General features: G+C 40.5%; 1 protein-coding gene across 6 annotated transcripts in view; it reads right to left on the bottom strand.

The window, feature by feature from the left end:
• Positions 1-2,147: 2,147 nt before the first annotated feature.
• DPP4 (dipeptidyl peptidase 4) overlaps positions 2,148-26,331 on the bottom strand; it is an 85,367-nt gene continuing 61,183 nt past the window's right edge. For all 6 annotated transcript variants that reach the window (XM_032479572.1, XM_032479571.1, XM_014552457.2 and 3 more), the window contains 8 exons: positions 24,328-24,397; positions 21,267-21,461; positions 18,762-18,816; positions 18,026-18,125; positions 15,164-15,228; positions 5,172-5,244; positions 4,834-4,907; positions 2,148-3,281 (listed from right to left, as the gene is read on the bottom strand). In XM_032479572.1, the coding sequence (XP_032335463.1) occupies positions 3,180-3,281; positions 4,834-4,907; positions 5,172-5,244; positions 15,164-15,228; positions 18,026-18,125; positions 18,762-18,816; positions 21,267-21,461; positions 24,328-24,397 (734 nt within the window). In that variant the 3' untranslated portion in view covers positions 2,148-3,179. The remainder of the gene's footprint in view (positions 3,282-4,833; positions 4,908-5,171; positions 5,245-15,163; positions 15,229-18,025; positions 18,126-18,761; positions 18,817-21,266; positions 21,462-24,327; positions 24,398-26,331) is intronic.

The raw sequence follows: 26,331 nt of genomic DNA on the forward strand, positions 1-26,331 counted from the left end.
CCTTTCTTATGGGTAGTGACATGCTTTATTACCCACATTCATCTCTTATTCTCAACCATCTATATCCCTCAGACATCCTGAATACATACTCTAGATCTTCCAGGATGTATGTAAAAATATTGTCGGACACTGCTGAAAGAACTGTCACAAAGTTGGAAAAACAGAATTCTCTTACTTTAAAAAAAGCCATTCTTGTGTTTTGGTATTTTTTCACTTAGAGCTTATTGAATCTTAAATACTGTACAAATCTAATAGTTTTAAAAATTGGAATCCTCACACCAACTTAGAGCAAAAGCAGCAAATGACAAGTGGTGAAACTGGTAGCCTCGGTGACCACCTGTGAATAAGAAACAGTCAGAATGACATACAGCCGGATGTGAAGTTGATCTTCATGGAATGGCCTTGAGTCATCAGGATGCATTGAATTATGGTCAATGCCTGTTATTTAAGAAAGCGTGGAATATGGGATCATTTTTAGCAAGGTTTCCAACCAAAAAAAAAATTCGAAAATAACTTTTAAAGTGATTTTCTAAAAAATCTTAATCAAAACTTAAAAAAGAAACTCTGTATCCATGGAAGAGATGTCAACATTTGTCCCCTTCCTCTGGTGCGTGTGCTCCTGGGCACTGGTGCACTCTAACAGGTTGTTTATGAAAGGAATCTCCGTCCCCAGGTGCCTGCTGAGGCTGCAACTGTCAAAGGCAGGCAAGTCTGCACATCTTCCTGGTATGACTAGTTTCTGAGTGTTTCAAACCTACCCTCAGATTAAGTCTGTCTCTAATTTATTTGTCAATTTCTTTAACTTCCTTTCCCAGTGTACTAATTTAAAACTCTTATTGGCGAGTAAAACTTGCTATTGGAATCTGATGAAATCTACTGTAACTTCGATTACATCATCCCATTTGCAACCCTCACGATATGAAAAATACGTGCTGGAATTTTTTTATTACCTCTCGGCTCCAGAGAAAACATTGAGCATGTTTAAAAACTAAAGAAACAATAAATTCGTATAATATTGATATGTAAATAGTTGTACAATATCAAATCTTATACTGTGGTCTTACTGTCTGTATAGTATCTGATATTGCACAATGTCTGCTATTGTGAAATGGTCTTATTAATCTGGACAGTATCTGATATTGCACAGTATCTAGTTTCAATTAAGATAAAAGGAGAATTTCTGTTTAATTTGCTTTTATGATTACTAATTTGGTGCAGGATGTGAGCATATGATCTTTGATTACTGCTTTTGGGTATGGAACTCTGCAAAGATTGGTCCAGTTACTCATGATGATTGGAATCTATTATTAGAATTATGACAAAAGCCGTATAGATTTGAAGGTTGGCTTATGGTTCCAGTGGATGAGTGAGATCTGAGACTTAATTAAGGTGAAGCTACTCAAGGCCATGCTCTGAAAATACAGTTGAAACTGAATCTCACAATCTTCTGTCCATTCCTGTGCATGAGTCACCAGTCTCATGTTGAATTGATAGATTTTTTTTCCAATTCTTCCATTTTTAGATTTTTATGCTGCAGCTCATTCTGTTTGGGATAACTTTTTCCAGCTATGTTTGAAGCTATGTTTGAATTCATAAAAATCAATTTTGAAAAATGAGGCCATTTTGCAAATAACTGAACAAAAATATTATGTGTCCTCAGTTATCTAGACATTACATCACTTGGCTATATTCAGCATTTTAAATCTATGGTTTCATTAATAAAGTTATGCCAACCAAAAATAATTAGTCAAACACTTGAGTGGTTGATTTGACTTTTTTTTTGCTTTGATTGAAACATCAGAGCTACCAAGATGACATCGTCTATATTATTTGTTATAAGCCTCATCATAGTCCCTGGAATAAAATGACAGATTATGTATATATAAATAACCTAAATTATTTTAAGTTGTTTTTCAAAAGCTTATATATATGTATGATAACAGAAACTGTATATGTATTAGATAAAAACCCTATGAACTGCTTAATTTAGCACATTTCTGTGTATCTATTTCTTACAGAAACTGAACCCTCTCCATGTTTACAAGGCAGTTTGGGATAACAAGCAAAATAAACAAGAGCCTTTCTGGGTAAATGTGTCCATATGCCAATGCAATTTAGGTCTGATTCAAGACACAAAACTCATTACCTCTGAAAAAAAATGAAGGCACATTTATTACTGACCAGGAGAAATTCCACCGTATTTAGAATAGGAATCATAATACGTATGTTTGTAGCTTATTTTCAATTTTTAAAAACAAGTCCAAGGAAGTTAAAACAGTCTTTTAATTAGATGCTCAAAAAAAAAAAAATGAAATAAGAAAAATGATGCAAAGACTCCTTCAAGTTAGGATTTGCAATACAAATATTTTCATCTCTTAACAGGGCAAGCTGATGTGTTCACATCTCAGTTCCAAGCTGCCTCTCTCTCTAGGAAACATCAGTATTTTTAAAGCACATTTACAATGCTTTCCTATCACCCTTGCTGTGTTTTTGTAGCACCTATAGCCGTAACTGGCACCTGGGGGCCCTGCATTGTTGGCAGTTTCCCTCTCATTTCTTTGGAGTCTATTCAACTGCTGTGGTTTTGCTCAGAAGTCAGTGCTTTGCATATATGATTTCCTGAGACTGTTTGAATAGTCTTTCCCAGAAAACTGTGCCAGTCTGGCTGTGAACAGCTCTTCTCCAACTAGCTGACAGTAGCCTGGTCGGGTCAGCATGCTTGGACTGAGGTTCCCAGCCTCGCCCTGCTAGCTTGTCCCTCTACCCCGTCTTTTCTTACCCCTGCTTCAGTGACATCACTACCCGCATCCTGCCATTCCTTTAAAGAAGAGAGCAAGGTTTGCACTAGTCCAGTTAGAATAAAAAATGCTGCCCAGGGAACCTCTGCAAAACTCTCATAAAAGCAGTTCTTATTTGTTGTTTCACCAGCTGATGTGGAAATGATTTTAAATAATAAACAAAACCAGACCGAATAATTCAAACTTCTGAAAGGTAATAATCTCTTGCAAAGATATGTTACCTAGAGTTATAGATATGAAGTTTGGGCACAAAGGTAGCCTTAAATTTATTGATTTGAGTGTATATTTTTTTTAAGATCGTCATCTTGACAATGCAGTTTGGAGATAACGAGAACGAAAGTGGCGCTTCATAAGCTTTAAACGGCATGCTGTTTCCAGGGGCTAAGGTAGAGAGAAGCATTGCTTTAGGAAGTGGCTCATGTGCGTGTATATGTGTTGGTGTGCTGTGCTGCTAGCGATGCCATGGTCTTCATCTGTGTACCACTGGAGAGAGAAGAAGGGCAGAATTAGGGCGTCGGTTGTCTTTTTTTTTTTTTAAATCCAAGTGAGTTCCCACAAGTACACATAGACTAAAACAGGGTGTTTGAACTCCTTAATCAGTTTATAAACTGAACTGTGATCAGAGAGGGTTTCTAATTTCCCCCCAGGATTTCTCCAAGGCCTGCTGTTCCCTCCTGCTGGAGTCTCTGATCGCCCTTTGCGGGGGCTGAGAGAACTCACTATGAATTTGGCTTCACTGCTTAGTCCTTGAAGGATATGTACATTCAAATGAAAATATCCAAGTCCATTTTCAAATTTGACTCAAAGGACACTGAGAACCACATCATGCACAGGAAGGAATGTTTATCCCATTAAGCCCACTAGCTCTAATTGTTATCAAGTGTTAAATTTCTCCTATGCTGCAGTAAGATAAACTATTAAAAGATTTTTAAAAAGCAAATTTTCCTACTATATAGCCCTAAGGGGCTAGAAAAATCTATTTCAATATTCCATGTATTTGTTTAGCATGAGTGAAGTCAAAAGTCAAATGAATTTATTTGTGAACACTTAAGATTTTGCACTGGATAAAAAAATTATCAACTCATACGGCATTAAACATTGGGAAGTCACTGCCAGACAAACATATATTATGGAGACATAAAGTAACTTCTAAAAATTGCTTAATTAAATACCATGTCTTTCTTCTGAATAGTGGAAAGATAAACCTCAACCTCTTACAAGAATTTGAACCAAAAATACATGCAGAGATTTTTTTTTTTGTATTAAATGACTGTCCCACTTCTGAACAGTGGGCACTGTTTAAACTGGGCACAAAGCGTGTGTGTTAGAAGAGGTGAGGGAAAGCAGGCTTTTTAAGCTAATACAGGCAAGAAAGCACTTAGCACAAAAATATTTAGTGCAACACACACACACACAATCGCTTTTCTTTTTAATCTGAAAAGGTCTAGTGCATAAAATGAATTTGACTTAATACCTAGAAACATCCTCTGAAGAGGCAACAACAGCTCTAGCTGTTTCTGACCTTCTAAAACAAGGCTAATTGTTTATTACCTGTGGTCCTTCAACAAAAGAACACGGGAGTTGCAAAAACTGGAGTGTGATGATTATTAATATCCTACTGTTGTTAGAATGGTTAGTAATACGTACCAGACAGAAATGGGTTTTCATATTTGAGCTGAGTTATTTTCATGCTGGTTGCACTGTAGAATTACTCAGCCACACATTTACTGAGTGATTACTTTTGAGTCAAAATTGGGAGAGACAGAACCACCGCAGGACTAGAAGAGCTGTGTTTTGACACTCCCAGGATATGAAACAGGCTTCTCAACCCCCAGCTCTGTACTATCGAACATTACTCTGTTTCTGGCTCAAGGATATCACTTCTTCAACTTCTCATTGGAAAACTAAAACTCCTTTTACTTCCATCCCTGTCTCCTGGGACCTTTGTGAGGCGTCGTCCAGAGATGGGTACTAGACCACATCAGTAAGTTCTCTAGCAGTAAGTTCCCTTCCCTTGCGCAAAGTTTTGCTATACCATTGTCTGGAAATCCACTCCAGCATCCACCAGGGCTTTGGAGATCTGAGCTGACTGCTGAAAGTGAACGTTATCTGCAGGGAGAGAAAGGAAACATAAAATAACTAATAGCCACTCCAGTTTTCTACTAGGAAGGGTGGGAAAGGCACAGGAAGAAAGGGACTGTTGGAAGTTCTAGGACTCAGCATCCCATTTAGCCCAAGACAAGTGAGTTGTGGAAAGCAACACTGTTTTATTGAAGTAAATGTAACAGTCTTGCCCCTCATGCTTTTGTTTTGTCAGTAGTGAAATTGCAAACCTGTCTGTGATACTAAAAAGTCTAATTAACTGAAACTCACCATCTGCTGTTCCATGAATAAGGAGGTACTCAACTTGTTTAAAATTTTCAGCTCTGCTCATGACTGTTGAATTCTGGAATTGGGAAAAAGAATGTCATTATTCAAAAAAAGATCTGCCATAAACTGATTTTTCACTTCAGTTTACAAAATAAAATGTTTTCAGCTGGGGCCCCCTTTGATACAAAATATAGCAAACCGATATTCAAGCAAATGCTGTCTCGGTGCATGGCAGAATGCACAGCATGTCCTGTGCCTGGGAGATGGGGCTGGAAAGGGAGGATGCCACATCTTCCCTGCACATGCAGGAAGAGGGCACCTGCCACCCAGGCTGCATGCGAAACCCCGTGAGTCCCAGATCCCAGATTGGCTGTGTCCTATGCATTAGCACAGGGCAGAGTCTCATATTAGCAATGTATGTTCAATGGGCTTGTGCTGTAGTTCAGCCAAAAAGTGTATTGCCATGGCAACCGTGTGTCACATGGTGCCATACATGCTACATTTCAAAGAGCCCGTACATAGCATTTGCAACTAAACATACTCTGCAATATGTCATATGAACTTTGGTCCACATTGCTAGGCTCTGAATGAGAAGCAAGTATTACCTTTTTTGGGAACAGATGTTTAAAACATAGGCAAATGGAATATATGGGAGGGAAAAGGCATGAAAAAGATCAAGTAGGGCTTTAGGAAATCACTGGGTGGTTGTTGTCTGCCTCATTCTGTATTGGGGGAAATGCGGCTATTGGATCAAATTGTTACCAGATTAGCCAGGGAATTAGGAGCAAAACTTGGGAGGTCAGCTTTTTGAAGACTGCTTCAGGACTTTAGTCAGGTGGGACTTCTAGAATGAGGGTGGGGTCTGGGATGGAAAAGCTTTGAAAGTATGGAACTGGTCATCTGATCTTAATCTGAGGATGTCTTAGAAGTTGGGATGAAGGTAAAAATGTCATAGACATTGTAGTGACTTTGGGAGGGGGTGAGCTAGAGTCTGCTTCTATTGCCTTCTTATGAATTGGGCAGAGGAAAGGCCAGTAGCCTCCCTATGGGTTTAGAGTCAGCCTGCTAATCCTGCAGCATCTTGGTGAATCAAAGCCAACTTGATGAGAGGTAAGGTTTGTATTTTATAGATATCTGTGTTGCTAACACCAGCTTGATATTTTTGATGGGAACCCTAATGTCAGGAAGGGGCTGGAGCTAAGATCGGAGTTTCTGTATCTGGTCCCAGCTTCAGTGTCAATGAGCTGGGCACCTGGAGACAATGGGAGGAAGATTAACTCCTCTTACTCTCACAGAAATAGGAATCAAGAGACCTGGCTTTTTTTTTTTTTTTTTTTTTTGTAAGGTTAAATTACTTATGCTGATGTGAGGGTGCTGTAACAGTGTTTCTGGAAAAAAACACATTTTGTCTACAACTTTCAGGACAGAGTCTTCCAACATGTTTGTGTTGACTCAGACCCAAGGTGATCTTGTCCTGGAAAGTTTCGAGCAAAGGCCTTCCCACTCTTTCAGGCTGGGTCCCACTAGTCCTGATCATAGAGCATTTCTGACCCAAATTAAAAATTTATCCATGAACTTTCAGAATAAATACCTGGGACTCATTAAAAAACACTTTTATTTTACTTTCCTTTTAAGAAATGTGTTATCTGGTGAGATGTCCCAGATGAATCCATCCATCCATCCCAACACTGCCTCATTCATTCTTCCATCCATCCGTTCACTTTTCCATGTAGTCAATCAATATTTATTTGTATATACCCAACTAAACAATAAGATCCATGAGAAAATGAATTTGTCTTTACCATTCATTATTCTATTCTGAGCATCGAATACAGGGCTAAGTATCATTTAGAGGAATAAGTGGAAGAAATTTAAGCACTTAGATTGTACTGTTCAGTGTGTTCAGTCCTAGTTTTGCAGAGACAAGTGGGAACAGCTAGGATAGGTGGAGTAAAATACTCTCATTCTGAAATTTACTGAGATATATTTTGCCCACTTTCAGTCCATACACGATGCCACTAGTAATAACAGCAGACGTTTGTTGTTTACTCTGTGCCAGTCACTTCGCTAAGCATCTTAAAGGATTTATAAAAGCACTGCTCTGTTTAATCCTCATGACATTCCTGCAAGATAGAGCTAAAGCAGTCCTGCTTTCCACGTGGAGACACCTGAGATTCAGAAGTGAGTAACGTGCACCGGGTGACATCCAGGGGAGGCGTGAGAACTGGACGCAAGAGTCTGACAGCGGAACCCGTTTTACCTCCTGTGCTGCACTGAGTCTCCCCTAAAATCCCAAGCTGCTCATGACGTGGTCTTCCAGCAAAAATACGGTGAAAGATAAATTGTTAACGAACTGCCCTGTGATCTGGAGTACACAAACACCCTGGGTATTCTCTGCCTCCTACATTCTCATGCCTTCTTTGACTGAATTCATCAGAAGAGAGCTGGCTTGCACCGCCCTGCAAGATTTGCGAGGCACGTTTTTGGGCTGCGCAGCCGATGAAGCAGAGCCTAATGCAGCAACAGAACCCTGAGCAATTTTCTGCCCTGGAGAGTGGAGAGGGTCAAAATCAATCTCCCAAAAGGCCACTGTAGGATTCAGAGCTGGCGACAGCAGAGGCTGGGGTGGGCACACTGACAGCGGACACTCAACAGTCTGAGCCCCAGGTCCTGGCGCCCAGTTCTCCTGAGTCCCCCCTGCCGCGAGTCCCACTCTCAGCCTGCGCTCCCCGAGCTGCTGTCTCCGCCACCTTCCTTCTCCCCGGGTTAAATCTAGCTCTTTGCTTGCCAAAGCTAGTCAACTTGAACACCTAGACCTGACCCAAATATACAGCTGTGTCACCTCCCCTCCCCTCCAAAAGCCTCCCGGGTCTTCCTTGCTTGGCAGCATGAACAGCAAAAGCTTCTCTACAACCTCCCTGAGCCATAAAACTGAGAAATGTCATTGAAACACAGAGTAATAGTTAGGAGACATATAAATACACAGGACAGTTAGCAAGGAATGTGATAACTACTGGAGTTTGGACCAAAACAGTTTCTGGCTGCCTTTTTTTTTTTTTTTTTTCTTCTTAAATGGAGTGAATACAGGCTGAAAGAAGACAATTTTTATAAACAAGTAAAACCCTGAGCCTAAGATAAATGTTGTGATGTACACACTGTAGCTGTGATGAACTAGACATGGTGAGAAATGCAACATACTGAGAAAAAGACGAAAACTGTGATAAAAGTGTCATGATGCAAATTGTTTTACATTAACAATATTACACTACAAAGAAAGAAAGACAAATACTTTAATGCAGCAAGAGAAAAAGAAAACAAAAGCTTCCCCTGCAACTACAGGATAAGTGTGTGGTTCCCGATGCACACGTCCCCCTGCTCGCTGGGAGCAGCCTCAAGAGGGACCTGTCAGTGCCAGGGAGCTGGGGGGCCGGAGGCACAAACCCACGTGAAGGCTTCCAGGCTGCTGAGAATGTTTTATCCCCTGGAAAGATGCAGCCTGGCCTCTGGAACCACTGGTCATTCCCTACTAGACTGAGCATCCTGGCTGCTCAATCAAGAAAGACTCTTGACAGTCCTCTGTGGGGCACACTTTAACCTGGAAAAGGCAACAGCCAAAGCCAGAGAAAGAAATGCATGCATTAATTTAAGGGAGGGTAAAGGACCAGAAATAACGCTCTTTCCACCCACCAAAATAGGATAATCCCCATTTGCCTATCGATGGAAACAAATAAAAAAGGAAATAGATGACTAAGTTAGAAGCCGAATAGTCTGTCACCAGATACTAAAAAGGAAGCTAAGAGTGATAAATGGGCAAGGATGCAATGGCGGTGCAGTTGGCACTCTCCCGAGGCTAGAAACTTCCGGAGAGCCCCGCTGCCAGCGACAGCCTGGCAAAGCGAAGTGGGAAGGCTCGGTCCAGTGGCAGTGCCGAATGAGCCACAGCATCTCGGGAGGAGCTTTTCCTTCGAGCCCCGAGAAGAACCATCTGTAGCTGCTCGTTGGATCATGCTGGTTCCTCAATTACCTTCCAACAAATAAATCTTTGTATTTTTGAAATAAAAGAGAGAGCTGATAAGAGCGGGGAAGTACTGTGAGAAACAGAAGTCTCACGATTTCTAAACTAACCCTTGTGCCATCCAGGAACCAGAAGGACAGTTTGCTTCCTGAGGCAGCTGCCGTATTGTTGAAAGCTTCCTTCATGGCGGGCGCAGGTGTCTCATTTAATCCTCTCAATAACCCTGGGTGGTGGGTCTGATTATCCCCATTATCCAGATGAGGAAACTGAGGTTCGAAGAGGTTAAGTTACCTCTCCAAGCTCATACTGCTAACAGGTGGTAGAAACAGAATTTGCGCGCAGGTCAAACTCAAAAGCCCATGCCTCTTAACGTCCGGAGTCTGTTACAGTGTCCGTCCCCATCACAGCCAAACAACACATCCCCATTTCCAAGCTCTGGTAGAAAGAGCAACCAGCCACTGGTCTCAGGGACAAGCCAGTACTTCAGGGAGTTCTCACTTACTCTGGGCATCCTCCCACTTGCAACCAAAGCCTCACAAATAATATTGAATGAAGCTATTTGGGGAAGCACCATTAATGCCACAACAGAGGCCACAGAAGAAATTTAAGAAAAAATTAATTCAACCCACTTTATAAGATGTTTTACTTGTTCGCATCCATCAAACAACTGTACGGTGAGAAGCCAAGGAAAGCGCTCCCATCTACCGACAGGGGGCCCTGCCTCAGGCCTCCCCAGGCAGCACTGGCTTCTTTAAAGATCACACAGCAGTCAACATTTTATCAGCACTCAACAAACAAGTTAAGGTTTGGCTTCAATCTGAAGGTCTCTCTCCCTTTGGCATATTCTGGGATAATAGAACAAATGTCAAATCAGTACAAGATGGCATATTTACAAAATTGCACCCTGTTTTGCATAACCTAACGATGCAGCAGTTCTTAAGGATTGAACATTTCAAATCTGCTAGCAGAAGACTGCCAAATCTATGACTGTTTCCTACACTTGCCAAAAGCCTATCAAATTCTGAGCAAAATGCAAAATAAATCTCCTCTACAAGTTAAATCAGTCCCTTCTGTGTGTTCCAGGCTGCCCTCTCCTCTTGGCAGCCAGGCTCGGGACTTGGGCCCCGCTTCTCTTGCCCTTGATCCGATACTGCTCTCTGGGTGGATTCGTGAATCCGTTCCCTCGCCAGGCTCACGTCCTGCCTTATTAGCCACCATTTGGCCGGCTCTTCCCACAGCCCTGCCTCCCTGTTATCCCTGAGCTCATCCGACCTGCTTCACAAGTCCCAGAGAAGCAGCTCTGCCCGCCACTCACCGGTGTGTGTCTGCTGTGCTCTGGCCTCGTCCCTCCGGCAACCTGTGACGAGCACCAAGATGCTCTCCCCAGACAGTCCCTGCAGTTCCTACCCATCTAGCTACAATTTATATAGCACTCTGGTGCCTCAGTTTCTGGGTCAGTAAAATGGAGATAATTAGAGCCCTTCTCTCAGAGAATTTGAGCAAGAATTGAACCTAATAACCCATGTAAAAAGCTTAGAATAGCATAGAAGCTTGCACAGAAGCAAGCACTTAATGAATGAAAAAAAAAAAAGTGAATGAAATGCATGAAACCGGACCCCTGGTGGAGACGACTAGGGGTGGGGGGCTAACTTCTCCCTAGTCCCTTCCCTCCCTGCATACTTGGAAGGCACAAAGAACTCCTGGGGCCCCGCAGGCACAACCTGGAAGCCGCTAGTCTTTTCCATACATATTGAGCACTCTGTCATATTCAAGTTCATGTTTTACTACCTATTCTCTTTTATTTTTCTTCAAAAATTGTGTCTACGTGTTTTGTCTCACCAAAAAGGTCAACAACCCCTGAACAACTAAAACACCAGGCACCTTGAATGTGTGAGTGTAAGTCTACCACGTGTTAATATCTTTTATAGGTTTGACCGAAAGGCCCGTGATTGAGCAGGAGAGCCATTCATCAGTGATAGTCAGGGACCCACTCCTCAAGGCAGGGCCACGGTTGCTATTCGTTTATTATTATTGGGGGTGAAGGCTGTCTCATTGCCTATCTAATTCTTTTGCTCGAATCTGTAGCCATTTCTGTCTGCTGTGGATAGAGACTCACTGCAGAAAAGCTGTTTCCACAGAGCTGCACTGCCTGTGAGCTCTGATTTGTCATCCCTCCACCCTGGCTGCCTCCTTATAGCCTCTGGGGCCAGCTCCTTGGAGTTTCAGGGTGATGAATGTCCTCCTTCCTCTTTGAGTCCCTGGTATCCTGTAAAAAGTGCTTCTGCCTTGCCACTCTGCAGTAGGTGGGTGATTATTTATGAAGAGTCTTATAGAGTCACTGCTTGTGTCACTGCATTGGGTCCAAGCCTTAATCCCAGGGTCCGCTAGTTCTATATGGCAGCTTTGTAAGAATAAGAAAGGGCACTCCCCCTGAGTGGATGCAGCCTGAGAAGCGCATTCCTTAGTGAATGGAGCACAGACTGGCTTTCAGCAGTGCACATGCTGAACAACTATACATGACACCCCTGCCTGTTCTATTTGCATATATAAATGGTTCCCCCAATTTCCTCTCCTAAATAGTAAGTAGGACCTTTATTTCACAAAACATGCTTCTCTTGATGATGTGGGTTTCTCTAAATTCTTCCAAATCTGGGTCATCAGCGACCCTAGTAATGAATCCTTTCCTCATTTTTTAAGAATTATCTTCTAAATGCTATAATTTGGGCTACTGATCAATGAGTCTATAGTTGAAAACGTGGACGAAGATCAGGGCCTTGAGTAGTACACACTATGGTCATTTCCACGCTGGGTGTGGGAGAAAGCCAATCGTCCAGACTAAATGGGAATCATTTTCAAAATATTTCCTCCTGACCCACGGAAATGCACAGAGCAGGGAAAGCCTCTGAGGAATTGTCTCCTTTGTCTTTTCAAAGAGGGTGGGGGGAGGGGGGAGGAGATGAAGAAAGAGAGAGAGAGAAAATAAAACAACCTGGGAAAGAAAAGTAAAAGAAAATGGGGTCCAGAGGGGCAGCTGGGGCCTTGGAGGAAAATAGAATCTTTGAATGTATTCCTGCCAGAGACAAAAGCATGGGCTCATTTAAAAACAAAGGAGGGCAGCTTTATTCTAAAGCCTGCTGTGCACCAAATATAGGTACTTAGATTTCGGTTCTCTGCACCGTGAGGAAGCCACGCACAGGGCGGAAACAATACAGTGAAAGCCTCTGCCTCACTTTCTGCTCCCCACCTTCACCATCGCTGCCCAAATCACTCCTCTGAGTAACACATTGGGAACCTTTAGCTCCCTGGTACTGGCAGTTTTAATGTGTCCATTGCCAGCAACGGGTTTCGTGCCAAGAAAACCCGACTCCTGGCGTGGAAGGATTAAACAGTCCTCGGGTGCCATCTGTGCAGTGAAGCGAGACAGTGACTTTGTGCTCCCAGTGAGCGCGTGTTGCCATTGGCAGGAGGAAGTGACTTCTATTTACAAGATTACCTCATGCAGAGAACACCTAAGGGGAGAGATGAAAATGGCCACCTCAGCGGGGTGGTGGAGCTGGAGAAGATGGGGGTCAGTGTGGGAATGAGGAGCCGATGAGAAATCTGGAAAAAGATATTACAGGTTGAAATGGCAGATTAAAACCAGCTATTCTCCGGGGGGAGAGCTGGTTGGAGAGGACGCACCCTGTGGGCTGATGTTCTCGGAGTGAAGTGGGCTCAGTACTATGGGCTGCCTCAGATGTCAGGGTTTGGACTTGACCCTGTGCTCTGAAGTTCAAAGACTTTCCAAAATGGGATTTTTTAAATGAACTTTTGACTCATCATTCCCCGGGTTCTAGAGTCAGGATTAGGGTCCTAGGCAGTACACCTCTGATGTTTTGGGAGTTTCTAGTAAAGCCCTTGGGTCAGTCAGCAAACATGGCACACGGCATGAGGGGTGCTCTCAAATTTAAGCATCATGGTCTGATCCCTGACAAGAGAACTCCAGCTGTAAAATGAGAGAAGTGATGGAGACATACAATTTTTATAGCACTGTCTCCCTTCAAAAAGTTTTAAAATTAAATCAGAAAAGGTTTTAAGGTTTATAGTTCATACTGCATGATCCAAAGAATACAATCTTGAGTAAAGCCTTGAATAATGAATAAATAATGCAGAGGGGGAAAAGGAGTACAAAACAACTACGAGTCCCAGATGGATAAACTGGGGATTCAGAGGCATTCAAGGCAAATGCCACGGGAGTCAAAAGAGCACGAGAGTCCACTGGGAGAGCAGTACAAGGGTCCTGATAGGGGGAGACGCAGCGCAAGTGACATCCCAGGCAGAAGGAACTGAGGACAAAGGCACAAAAGGCAAAAGCCCAGAAATATCCAGAGAACAACGAACATTCCAGGTAAACGGGGTCACTGTGAGGGGTGTTGAACACCTGGTTAAAGAACAAGGGCTGGACTTAGCTGAGTCCACAGGAAAGGTCCACGAAGGGTTGCGGGTGGGGGTTCATCTCATAACTCTGTGTGGGATAGCCTGGAGCGTAGGAAGACAAGCGAAGGGGAGACCAGCCGGCTTACTGTTAACAGAAGGGGGCAGTCATGCGACCACAGCAAAGTGGTTATGGAGAAGGGAAAGGATGCCTAAAGCAGCTCATTGGTTGTGGAAGAGAAAGAATGGGAAGAACTGAGTCCAAAGTATCACAAGGGACAATCAGCAGAAACAGGGATGACCTGACAACAGGCCGGTTGGTAGGGGAAGGTGATTTGAACATCTCACTTTACAGGTTGTTACTTTTCTATCTTTGTCTGGAAAACAGAGACTGAAACACAAAGGCACAAACACATGGGTATCCCCTCCCGCCCGTTCCCACACAAGCCTTGCCAGATAAAGCTGAAAGTAAGACATAAAACTAAACTGTCCAGACTTATCTTGCAAAACTAGAAATTATATTTGCATTTGATTGTATTTTGATCAAATGGCCTCAGAATCCATAATAATGATGACATCGTACAAAAACAAACATACGAATATTGCTCAGAGCAATGCATTAATATGAAGCCCAGGCACTGAGAACTGTGGCACAGGTGAGGAGGAATTGTGTTCTTAAATTATCCTGGTTATTGTTTTTCTGTCTTTTTTTATTCACCGTCCTGGGAAGAGTTCTGAATATCCTATGGAGAATGTGAACATCAGATGATTTACCTTGTCACCTGTAAGTTTCAGGGTTTTCAACCTACATGACAGAATCAGGCGAGTTTTGGATGCGCCAAGGTTCTGGAAGGGTCCCCAGTACTTAGGCTGACATCTCCAGCCGCATCGGCGAGCCACCAAAGGGCGTGCTCTAGCTCTGCAGGGGACCACACCAGTGCACGGGGCTGCCCTTGGTTGCTGCACCCCAACCATATTTCAAATGCGACAGCCCCTCTGCACAGCAACCTGCCCACTGGCTCCGCCATCAGGCAACCAACCCGCTGGCTGTGATTCGGTAATTTGGGTTCAAGGGCCTTTCCGAGTACTCCCTACTGGACCTACACCTCACCTGCTTTATTCAAACCTTGGGTGAAAAAACTGTACACATTTGGCTATGAATAAGAAAATGATAAGCTTGTATACACAACTTAATTATGATAAATACCATGAGAAATTTTAATATGTAGTTAGAGGTTTGAGAGTCTTCTGGGCTCTAAAGGAATCGGTTGAATTTGACATGTTTTCTAAACTATAATTTTTATAATTAAAGTAATTATCTGGTATTGCTTTGTATTTCCAAATGAATGCATATTGTGACCTATATAGCATACGATAAAGACTGTAATTATGCAGAAGATAGTAGGGGAAGCTATTGGAGTATCTCTAAACCACCTGTGTTATTTCTTTCTAACAAGAATTTTGTTGGAAATAAAAACTATATATTTTCTAGAATAGATACACTTAAAAATGCTCCTATACCACTTATAAACAGGTTATGGAATGGATCTAGTTCACCATCTCTTACCCTGTAATAGTCAAGGTTGTCTTGTGGAGTTGGAAGACCCATGTAACGTTCTGTGTACACTGAGTCTGTGGTGGAAAAAAGAAAAACAAAACTTAATTCATATAATGAAAACTTTGTCTTGCCTTTGATTGGGTTACTTTATGTGCTTCCAAATGTCTTAACTTGTGCAAAGGTCTAAAGTGTTACCCTCAGAAGTATCTCCTCCAGCTCATTTTTACTTGGCTTGCTGTTAATGCCGCCAGGCTCCTGCTCAGACTCAGGCCATCCCACACCCAGCCCAGCCCAGTCCTATCAGCCCTTCCCGTGAAGGCAGAGGGAGATCAGACTAAGTCGTCTAAAACCCAATCAGCAATCCACCTGCAGAAAAGGCAAAGGTGAAGTGTTAAGTGCTAAGCACGCTATGTTATCCCCGACCGGCTCAAAGAATCTTGATTAGCAAGTCACTTGATGCCTCAATTGTCTTGGATTTTTTGGTCCTGACACCAGTATATGCCCTGATTCGTGATATGCCCTTTCCTTTTGGAAACTCCTTGTAATGTTCAATTACTAATTACTCACTTAAATCATATTTTATTTTTATGGCAGGTTGAAACTTACTATGATTAAAAGCAAGAATTTAGTTATCATTTATTTGCTGCATAACCCCCTGACGGCTCAGCTTCTCCATCATAATGCAAGTCAAACATTCCTTTTCTCTCATTTTGTGGCAAAGCCTCAATTCTGATGTTATAACTGTTGCGTATTATGAAACAGATTACATTAATACCTGTCTGTTGAAAAGACAGAAGCTCTCTTACTTGTAGATATGACAGAAAAACATATGCATTATTGGTTTGGTTATTTTGGATAATTACATGTATTTAAATCATACATCACATATATCATATCAATCATATATATATTCACATATGTATATATAGCTCCTGAAATATCAGTGAGAAATGTTACTGTGGCTGAATTCTAGTATAACTTCAAAAATATGAAATAGCTATTTTTGAAAGATAACCAGATTACTGTAGATTAATAGGAATAATTTGTATCTATTGTGCTATAAAGGATAATGGCTTAAATTTCACCATAATTGCACAGGTAGTTCTCTACTGATCTAATTAATTCTTTAAATGAATTTACCATCTATTACAACCTTAAGCAACATTTTAACCCTTTTTGGATGACTGTTATTGGAGATTCAAAACTACATTGATGGGAGAAGGCATAGCTCATAGTCGTGGAGCATATGCTTAGCATGCACAAGGTCCTGGGTTCAATCCCCAGTACCACCATTAAAAAGAAAACAAGAAAAAACTACATTGATAATTGATAACTAGCATTAGATGTTCCACATGTATTGCTCATGCCATTTCTATGGAAATCAAAATATTTTCCTCCAAAATGAGTAACAGCAATATTTAAACATTTTGACTAAAGTGAATACAAACTATCTGTAATTTTACATAGCTAGAGGGCACTAATGTAGAAAATATACTATCTTAAAGCACATTTGAAAATATAAGTTCTTCCAAAAGGCTCATGTCTTTTAACACTTAAATATGAGTAACTTTTGTTGGACATTTAACAGGGAGGGGGGGGGCTTTAAGGGGCAAAATAAATGTTTCCTCAAACAGCCACAATTCTTCTTGTCCTAGAACATAATGCCCCTTTCTTATTATGCTAACCAGGTTTACATGTGTAAGACGGCCTAAAATTTTAAAAACAGTGTTGAAAAATGCTTAATGTCGCTGTTGTAAACTTTTAGAAGTACACCTTGAAATACCACTTACATATTCATTCAATCTGATCTTTGAGTAATATTGTGCAAATTTACACATATATAAGGATTCTAGGAAGTTCTGAAGTGTTAGGTTGGTCCATGTACATTTAATGACATTCTCTTCTTACCATTATATAGTTCTAATAATGTATTGACCACCAGAGGTCTCCAAAAACAAGCCATCCAACAGAACAATTAATATCAAGCAATTAAGCAGGAAAACATTACATAAAAACAGATCCACTTAATGAGGATCAGTCTTAAGGATGTTCTCCAATTTTTTTTTAAAAGAAAGAAAGTGAAGTATCTTTTACATTGGCTTCTTTTGGCTTGGAGAGGCTTTAAAAAAGGGTTTCCTACAGGATTGGTGCTGCCATGTATTAGGACATAAAATATTTAATGAGCATATTCATCATGAATGACTTTATCCTTATATAGAAAGGACTTGAGACAGGGTCAGAAGAGGCACAGGAAAAGAACTCACCTTCTCACCACCTCTGACTCTTCCCTCCCACCTACTGTTCCACCGCGCACTCTCTCCAACTTGGGGGTTGTAGCTTTACACGTGTGTGATAGAATAACATTTTCTCAGGGATGAAGAGAATATTCCAGCTGTCACCTACAGAGACACTGGAAACAAACCCGCCAAGGATCCCCCGTCCCTAGTCTCTCCTTTCACCCAAAGCCCTACTTACATTTGACCTTTACCTGAAGGGCGAGAGATACTCGCTTCTCTTCTTCTGCTAATATGTGAAGCCCCCAAACTCAAATTAGAATAAAGATAAGGAAGGGTTATCTGAAGGAATGTTGCATTCAGTTTGTTTTAAAATGTGGAAAACAGAATTTGTTGGTAAGAAATTTGGAAAACAGAATGCGCTGCTAACTAAATGTGTAGATAATATTTAAGACCATCCAGGCTTAAAGAATAGCAGAGTTAAGTGAGCCTGTTTTATTACAGGTGTCCATAAAGTCCTTCTAAGAGGACTCAGCTCATTCACTGTAGAAACACCGAAACTCTGAAAGGAACGATTATCTCACGAAATGTGAAGGTCGTCACTCAGTATCTCGGGTACCCGACTGCGCTCACCTACCATAGTACTCCCACTTCGACACGGGTGCCACGGCGATTCCACACTTGAACACGCCGCTTCCTGCTCCCAGGACCATTGAGGTTACATACCCTCCATATGACTAAGAAATGGAAACGGTTATTTTTATGGAGGTAAAGGAATTAAGGACATATGGTAAGCGAGGCACAATTTCCACATTTCTCACATCTTTATAACTGTGCCTCTTTGCAGATAGAAAGCACGGTAGAGAAGGCTTAACTTGGCCTTAATTGGACACACGGTAGAGAAGGCTTAAATTGGCCTTAATTAGACAGTATCTAAAGACTACTTTCAGACCCCTGGTCCCTTTGCTTGCTAAGGAGGAAAGTATTGAAATTGGCTAGGACCAACTAAACACACACACACACACACACAAAAGAAAAAAAGCAATAAACACTAAATCTTTACTGACTTGGACTCATGAGAAAAAGTTTCTCTTCCCCTCTCCTCCTCTATTCTTTCTTTCCTTTATATCTCCTTCTCTCCTTTCCTCTTTTTCCCTCCTTCCTCACTTCCCTCCCCCGTTGTAATAAAGAAAGGTATAAGCTCAGCTCGTAGGGACTCTTTGCCCAGAAATCTAAGACACTTAGTTGGGCCTTCTTAGATTGAAATGATAGTGGTGATTTTCACCTCCAAATATTTACATACAAAAGTAAATTCTCCTGCTCTGGGTTAGTCACTAAGGAATGCATACAGATGCAGCAGCCAAACTACTCACCCAGCCCCAAATTGCAATCCTCTTGTCATCCACAAATCCCATTTTTGAAAATTGTCTACAATACATGAAACAAGTCCACGAATTAGTATTGCACTGTGTATATAAAACCAAAATAACAGCACAAATGTGAAACCCTGCCATTTGTTCTCTATTTCACTCTGTTAGAAACTAAGATTAATTGCTGCCAGCAATCAAATAAACCACCTGAGATCGATGTCTATCATTGTTAACTTTAGAGGCAGATGAACAAGGTTTACTTTTGTTGGAGTCCATAAAGATTCTGTCTGTGTGTACATGTGTGTGTGCGTGCATGCGTGCGTGCGTGCGTGTGAGTGTGTATATGATTCACAGAAAACAAATCCTGGCTGTTTTTTTCACAGCTTTATATAAAAATTTGCAGCCCAGATGCACTTTTCTTTACATAATTGAATTTAAATCTCTCCAGATGTTTTTCAGCTTGAGAGAGGCTGCCCCTGCAATGGAGAAATACAGGGGCAGGGGGAACATCTGGGTAAGGCTTAGAAATATCTCTGGGCCCCCTACCTGAGAACTTAAACACCATTCTCTAAATACAGCCCTTCTTACGATGGGTGTTGATTAGTTAGCTCAGCACCATGGAATAAGAAACATTTTTTCCTTGATGGATGAAGAAATCTTTTTGTCATTAAATTGTGTTCAGGATTGGAATCCAAGTAAAGAAAGGAGAAAAATGTTTTATGCACCTATTTCTTAATCTTAGCCTTACATCAAAAAGCAGTTTGTTTACTTAAAAAAAATCCAGCAAATGGGGCTCTGAACTTTGTAGTATTGAGGGAGGTGGGAACCCTTGCACTGACCTATACGTGACTTTGAGAATCTTTGTGTTTTCAGTTGGTGATACATGTCTTAGGCTGCCCTGAATTGAGCAATATTAGAAAAAAATTAAATGTAGGTCATTTTCAACTCAGTATCCTTCCTGTGGAAACTTTGAAAACTTAGAACACATACATACAGAAATGTGCGCCAAATCACAAGTTTACAAGGTGATAAATCTTTACAGAGTGAGCATATCCTTGAACCAAGATATAGGGAATTACTATCTCCCAGAAGCCTCTGGGTCATTTTTCCCTTTGCAAAAGGAAAAAAAAGATAAATATTTTTTATTGAATTCCAAAAAAAATTTCACCTGAATTTGTATCAATATAAATTGGGTCAAACAGGATATACACTTTTGTGCCTGGCTTCTTTCATTCAGCAGACTGTGGACTGTGAGAGTCATCTGTGCTGTTGTGTATAGTTCTTTTTAGTTGCTGAAAAGTAACTACTATTATTTTTTAAAATGGAGTTGTATATTGTGGATACACAACTTTGTACTTTTAGACTTGTACGGCCCCAGAAATCATGCCCTCTCTCAGAGAAGACCAATTTGGATAAATAAAAATGTATTTATAAAATATCACAGCTTCTCTCCTGAGCCAGTTTATCCTCTCTTTTATCTAAACTTCTCTTTTTTTTACTTTTAAGAAAAATAGCTAATCACTGACTTTGGTATGACAGACTTAGGGATACTTAATAAATTGTCATCTTCTCTTTGGTTTTTCTTTTTTAAAAGGCATTTTCCTCCACCCATGTAATCATTCACAGTTTTTCTGCATTTCTTAGCTTATGATTTCACAACATTATTTTAAATCACTCACTTACTATGACTTCCAGACATCCATGCAGTGGGTTATAGACACTCAAAGACTGCATCTCCCGTTTACCAGCTGAATGCAACTCAGCATGAGCTGGAGTGAAACACGGATTTAAATCCTGACCAGTCTTGGCAAATTACCAAACCTAAGAGCCTCCATTTCTTTACTGGAAAGATAAGGTATGAACACCCACTTCTCAGGGTTGCTATGCAGCTTCAGTGATAACACAGGTAACACGGTGCCCATGGTACACGAGCATCCCACGGCAACCATCATTCATGGCCAGATCACATCTTTCTCAAGCCAGATCACATCTATTTATAAGGCCCATAAAGGGAGCACACAAGAGTAAGATGTGATTCATCCTTAATGAAGCTCTTTTAATTGTGAGTGCTGAAGGTTGTGCTCCACAATTTTTCCAAGATGGAGGGGGGTAACCCTCATGCAGCAGAATGTCAGAGCCACTCCGAGGACTTCACTGCTGTCACCCTTCTCCAATGTCATGCACCCCAAAGTCATCTTCTTCTCCTTGACTGTAGAGATAGTTTGCTTGTTTAGTTAGATGTTTACTCAGGGGTACGTTTATCCCTCAGTTTCATGCCCATCATGTTTGATGAATTCTGAGTCCTCTATTTCCAGAAGGTGGTAACACATGTGTCAACTCCCTTTCTTAGTCTAAACATGATATCTTCACTAAAAATCCCTCCCAAGGATGAGAAATTACAGATTCATCCTAGGACACCTTAAATCTTTTACACTTTACAACTCTAAAATATAAATGGAGAAGGGAAAAAAATCAAATGACCTTTGGATCCATCTCCTAGTCACTCACCTGGTTGCTTCAATTTGGTCCTCAACTTCAAATGTTCCCAGTCTTCTGTTGATTGCATGCATGATCTTATCTCCTTGGTAACCACTTCCTCTGCCATCAAAGCTGGCTACTATAATGTTTTCTGTGCTTGCAAGGTAAGTAGCCCAGTTGAGTCTGAAGATAGTGTCTGCTTTTTGACTACAGGGGCCTGCATAGCTGTGAAAAATCCCCAGTTGTTAGCCTTTGGGTTTTCCTGAATCAAATGAGAATAGCTTGCATTTCTAGTCCCTGTGGAAAAGAAATGTGCCTCTTTCCTGTACACGAGACTGAAATTGTGCCAGCCACTGGGGTGTCCACAGTGAGTCCTCTGAAACTTAGCAAGATGAGTATAATGGCTGTTTCCTCCAAAGATGCCCATCAGTTTTCTCTTTGAAGACTGTTACCAAATACAGACTTTCAGACCAACATTTTCTAGGTCATATGTATCTTGGAAATCAAAGAATAAATAATCTAATAGTTAGGAAAGAGTTGTGTTGTGAAAAAATAACGAGGATGACAATAAACGCACCTGTGACTGTATCTCTCCATCTCAGCTTACAAACACTCCTAGACCACCAGTTTCCTTGGCTGGAACTTCCTTAAAGACTCTGACTGTGGTAGGATGTGCTGTATTTCCCCCAGTACCCAGCACAGTGCTGCTCACTAAGGCTCACTGTGGAATGTGCCGAAGTAGGAATGAACTCTATCCCTTAAAACTTCTAGGGAGGAAGAAATAGACTGAAATGGGAAATGGGTATATTGTTCAGCATTCTATTTATTGACAAGTTTAACTCCCTCATAGCTGCAGTCTTCACAGGCTGTAACCTCTCCCTACACAGCTGTACGTACAATCTCCATGAAGCCCTCTCGTTTCTGTTTGTTAATTGACAGAAACTCCCTATAGTTCGTTGGAACTCATGTATATGCATCTTCTATGCACCATCTAGACTCCTGGACCCAGATCTCCAATAACCTTTCCCTTCCCAGCCCGCCTCTCCTACTCTTCTGCTCACTCCCCACTCCACAGGTTGGACAAGTCCTGCTTGGATGTCTTTGTCAACATTTCCCTCCTTCCCTTTTCCTTTGACTAAAGTCAAAAAACTTTAGTTTTCAACAAAATATTGTATTACTTTAATTTTAAACTATATATTGTAACATTCTAGCTTTAAAAAGAATGCATTCGTGAACTCCTTGGACAAATAAACACTTTTTAACATATGAAATGCCTTGGTCCTTTCAATGAAATTAAATTTGACGGAGTAACACAGATACAGAGAACAAATTAGTGGTTACCCATGGGCAGGGGGAGGGGAGGGATGGGAGAGGGAAAAAGAGGGTTATTATGGGATTATATGAAATCATGCATGTGAAACTTTTGAAAATTATAAATCACTATGGAGTTTAAAGAATCTTTCATTCAATTAAAAATAACAATAATAAAGAAGAGAAGAAGCACAGAGTAAATAAATACCAAAAACTTTGCTGAAAAAAATTAAAAAACAAAAATAAAATCTCATGCAAAAAAAACTTGGTAGAGTAATAGCCTTCCTTAATATGAATTACGTATCAAGTTATCTAACCCCTTAAGATTAAACAAAAGTATTTTTAAAAATAGAAAACAATGATTTAGGCATCTAAGAACATGAAGAGGAAAATAACTAAAAAAATAGGACCCAAATTTACCATGTTTTTTTAAACTTTCCTAATTAAGGGGAGGTCTAGACATTACTTACTGGGGAGTCTAAGAAGATAAAAATGTCACCCTTTTCCAAAGATAAAGGATCCTTTTTTAGTACGGGGGCTAAAGCCCAAAGCAAGTGAGTGTTAATATAAGTTAGGTTTAATGAGAGTCAGACAGCACAACTGGAAGTTTAAAATACCTCCTCTTTCTTTGCGCTTTTATGTTTTGTTTACATGGAACTGTAAACACAGTGGAGCAAGGCTGTGTCTGATGCTAGTATATGTACCTTTTTTCTTTTCTTTTTTCTTTCTTTTTTTGCTAGTAACAACAGAAAAGTGTTGTCCCCGAGTGTCAGTTTTCTTTTGTATATAATGGGCCCAGCAGAACTCACCATATCAGCTTGCTGTTTGGACGGAATAGGGCAAATGACCGGGCACGCAGCAGGCACCCAGCACGTTTGTTGGTTTGTTTTGTTTTGTTTTGTTTGGAGTGAAGGAAATGAGGCAAGTTAGGACAGGAAGAGTGGCATTGTGGCATTCTGCGTGAGGTCAGGGCAATTCTGGAAAGACTGAAGTAAAATGTATTCCTAGTAATTATCAAAAATATTTCACAAAGATGCCATGTGTAGATTTCTCATGAGCACACATTTACCACTCAGAGACTTGTTTTTTTAATAATTAAAAAAAATTTTTTTGGAGGCAGAGGTAATTAGGTTTATTTATTTCTTTAGTTTCTTAATGGAGGTACTGGGGATTGAACGCAGGACTCTACCACTGAGCAATACCCCTGCCCTGCCCACAATGCTCAAAGATTTATGATGTCAGAACTTTCTCTGGGACTTAAAGAAGTTCGAATTATAATGAATACGTTCCTGCACACCTTTTCTTCACCAAAAAAGGGAATGGAAAATCCCAGGCAGTAGTATTTCAGGAACTAAAGAGAACCCTGACTTTGGAATGAATTAAAGGCCACCAAATGGGAGCTGTTTGGGCAAGTTTGGGGATAAGGAAACTGTGCAGACTCTTAATACCTATCTCTTGCTTGTTAAAATGTCCACAAGGTAAAGATGAAAATGGGACTTGAGAATCTCTTCGGAATTCCCTTGGAGTTCAGGGAAGAAAAATCCAGACAAACCCATATGCCATTATGGCAGAAGAAGAGTATCTTCGTTCATTAGAAAGATGGTAGAAAACACATGTTTGGATTTGTGATTGCAAAAAAGAAGGAAGAAATATTAAAACTTGTTCACAATGATTCAGGAAGAGAGAAAGAATGCATTTGACGCTATTTTTCAGGAGGCTGCATTAGCAAAAAACACACAATGGTTAACTTCTAACTTATTCCCTTATCTTGAATACTTACACATCTATGAGCAGAGGATATTTCTTGGATTTATCAAAATGAGGAGGCAAGATCATCTGATACCAAAATTCTAAAAAAAAATGAAAATTTAATTAGTGAATTCATAACAATTATTAGCACACGATCTTGGTTCCTTATCTCTGTCAGTGTTAAGTAACATGTAGAGTTTAGCAATTTGCTAAATTATAATAGAAAAAGAAAATGAACCAATTTGATTCAGCATGTTTTTCAGATATGAAAACATTCTCTTTCAGGTTAAAATACCAGTTTAAGGTTAAAACAATAAAGTTGTTTTTAATGCATCTAATAAATACATCGGGGCCTTGTAAAAGTACATCTTTAGAATCACTAATGTTTTGTCTTTATCATTCTGTTCTTTGGCATCTAATCTACTTATCTAGTTTGTTTATGGCTTATGTTCTAAGTTTTCCTCCAAAATGTTTTCCTCTTCTTGAATTTCCTTGAAGAGGTTTAAGATTTTTAGTTCGCCCCAATTCTATTTTAAAATTCTGATTTAATAGCATTTTTGTAATTCTTATTGCCATCCCAGACTGTGAAGCTGAGATCCCATTTTCAGCTCTGTGTTTCATAGAGTGCAATCAGGTTCACGTGGGGCAAACTCTTGTGTACGTTCTGTGTGATCTTGTGCAGGTCTGCTTAATTCTCTGTACTTGATTTAACATCAGTTTAATAAAATTTGTCCTACATAATAAATCTGTTATCTTTGCTCCCAAATTCAGGCTAATGAGACTAATCCTTAAAAAAAAAAATTAAAAAGAGAGAGAGAGAGGGAGAGTTGTTTCATATTTTAATAAGATTATTCCCAGCTTCAGTAGATATAACCTGTAGGGAAAAAAATCCTCATCTCTAGATCTGCTTCTCCCTTATGTTTATCTTTCTTTCTTTCTTTTTTGTTTGTTTGTTACAATTATTCTAGTTGATGAGAAAAGAAAGGTTTAGAAGTAAAATCTTTATATAGACAGATTTTTCTTCAATTTGTATTCTGCTGGTTATTTTATGCCTCCTGATTAAATTTGCTTATGAGAACAAAATTTTATTCTCTATCATATTTCAGTAGAATGTGAAACTATCAATTGATCATGATGTTTTAATAACAATGCCAGACCCACATTTGATCTCTCTCTTGTTTGTATCAGCACTAGCTGATTGGAAGTGTTTCAGTTTCAGCTTTTTGAAGATGCAGTCTTTTCTTTGTGGGGGGGTCTTTCTAATTCCCAGTCCCACGGCCCTCTGCTTCCTCCTCCCCGGCACCCCCTCATGCCCTCCTTTCCTGGCGTTTGAATGGTTATAACCAACTCCCTCCTGACCCTCGCCCTCTAGCAGCTCCATCCTTCATCCACTATCAGGTTATCCATCCAATTATGTGGCTTCCCTGACCCTAAACCTTCAGGGGCTCCCCACTGTTTACCAACTGAAATAGAATGTCACCTCTTAGTATTCAATGCCTTCTGCACCAGGTGGTACAGTTACCCCTCCAGAACTTTAAGCCCTTGCTAGTCAAGCCTAGTCCAAGGAGCAGCAGCTCTGGCACTTAGCACACACTCAGACTCCTGTGCCCACCCTGACTGGCCGGCTCAGCCCGTGCACGATGTTAATAAGGTCCCAGGTGACCCCAAACACCTACATTTTCAGTAACACTGCTCTGAGCTGTTCTTCAGAAGTACCTCCACTCTCTGTGCTTTTCCTGCCATTTAAAATTAGATGAATTGAATTTTTTCCTATTATTACCCTATATATACATAAAAGAATCTAAAACAAATCAATCCTGATAGATTCCTCCCTCCCTTACAAATTGTTAGCCTTTATTGGAAAAAAACAAGCAAACAAATAGAAACAAACGAATTACAGGATCTCCTACTCAAAGGAACGCCTGGTTCTTAGTGTTTTCTGAATATAATCCATAATCAGGCCACTAGGCCAGGGACTAGGCTAATTATTTTAGGAAAAATTCAAGATTTCTATTCTGAGACTGAAATTCAACAT

This window comes from Camelus ferus, chromosome 5 (assembly GCF_009834535.1).
Source record: "Camelus ferus isolate YT-003-E chromosome 5, BCGSAC_Cfer_1.0, whole genome shotgun sequence".
Classification (NCBI taxonomy): Eukaryota; Metazoa; Chordata; class Mammalia; order Artiodactyla; family Camelidae; genus Camelus; species Camelus ferus.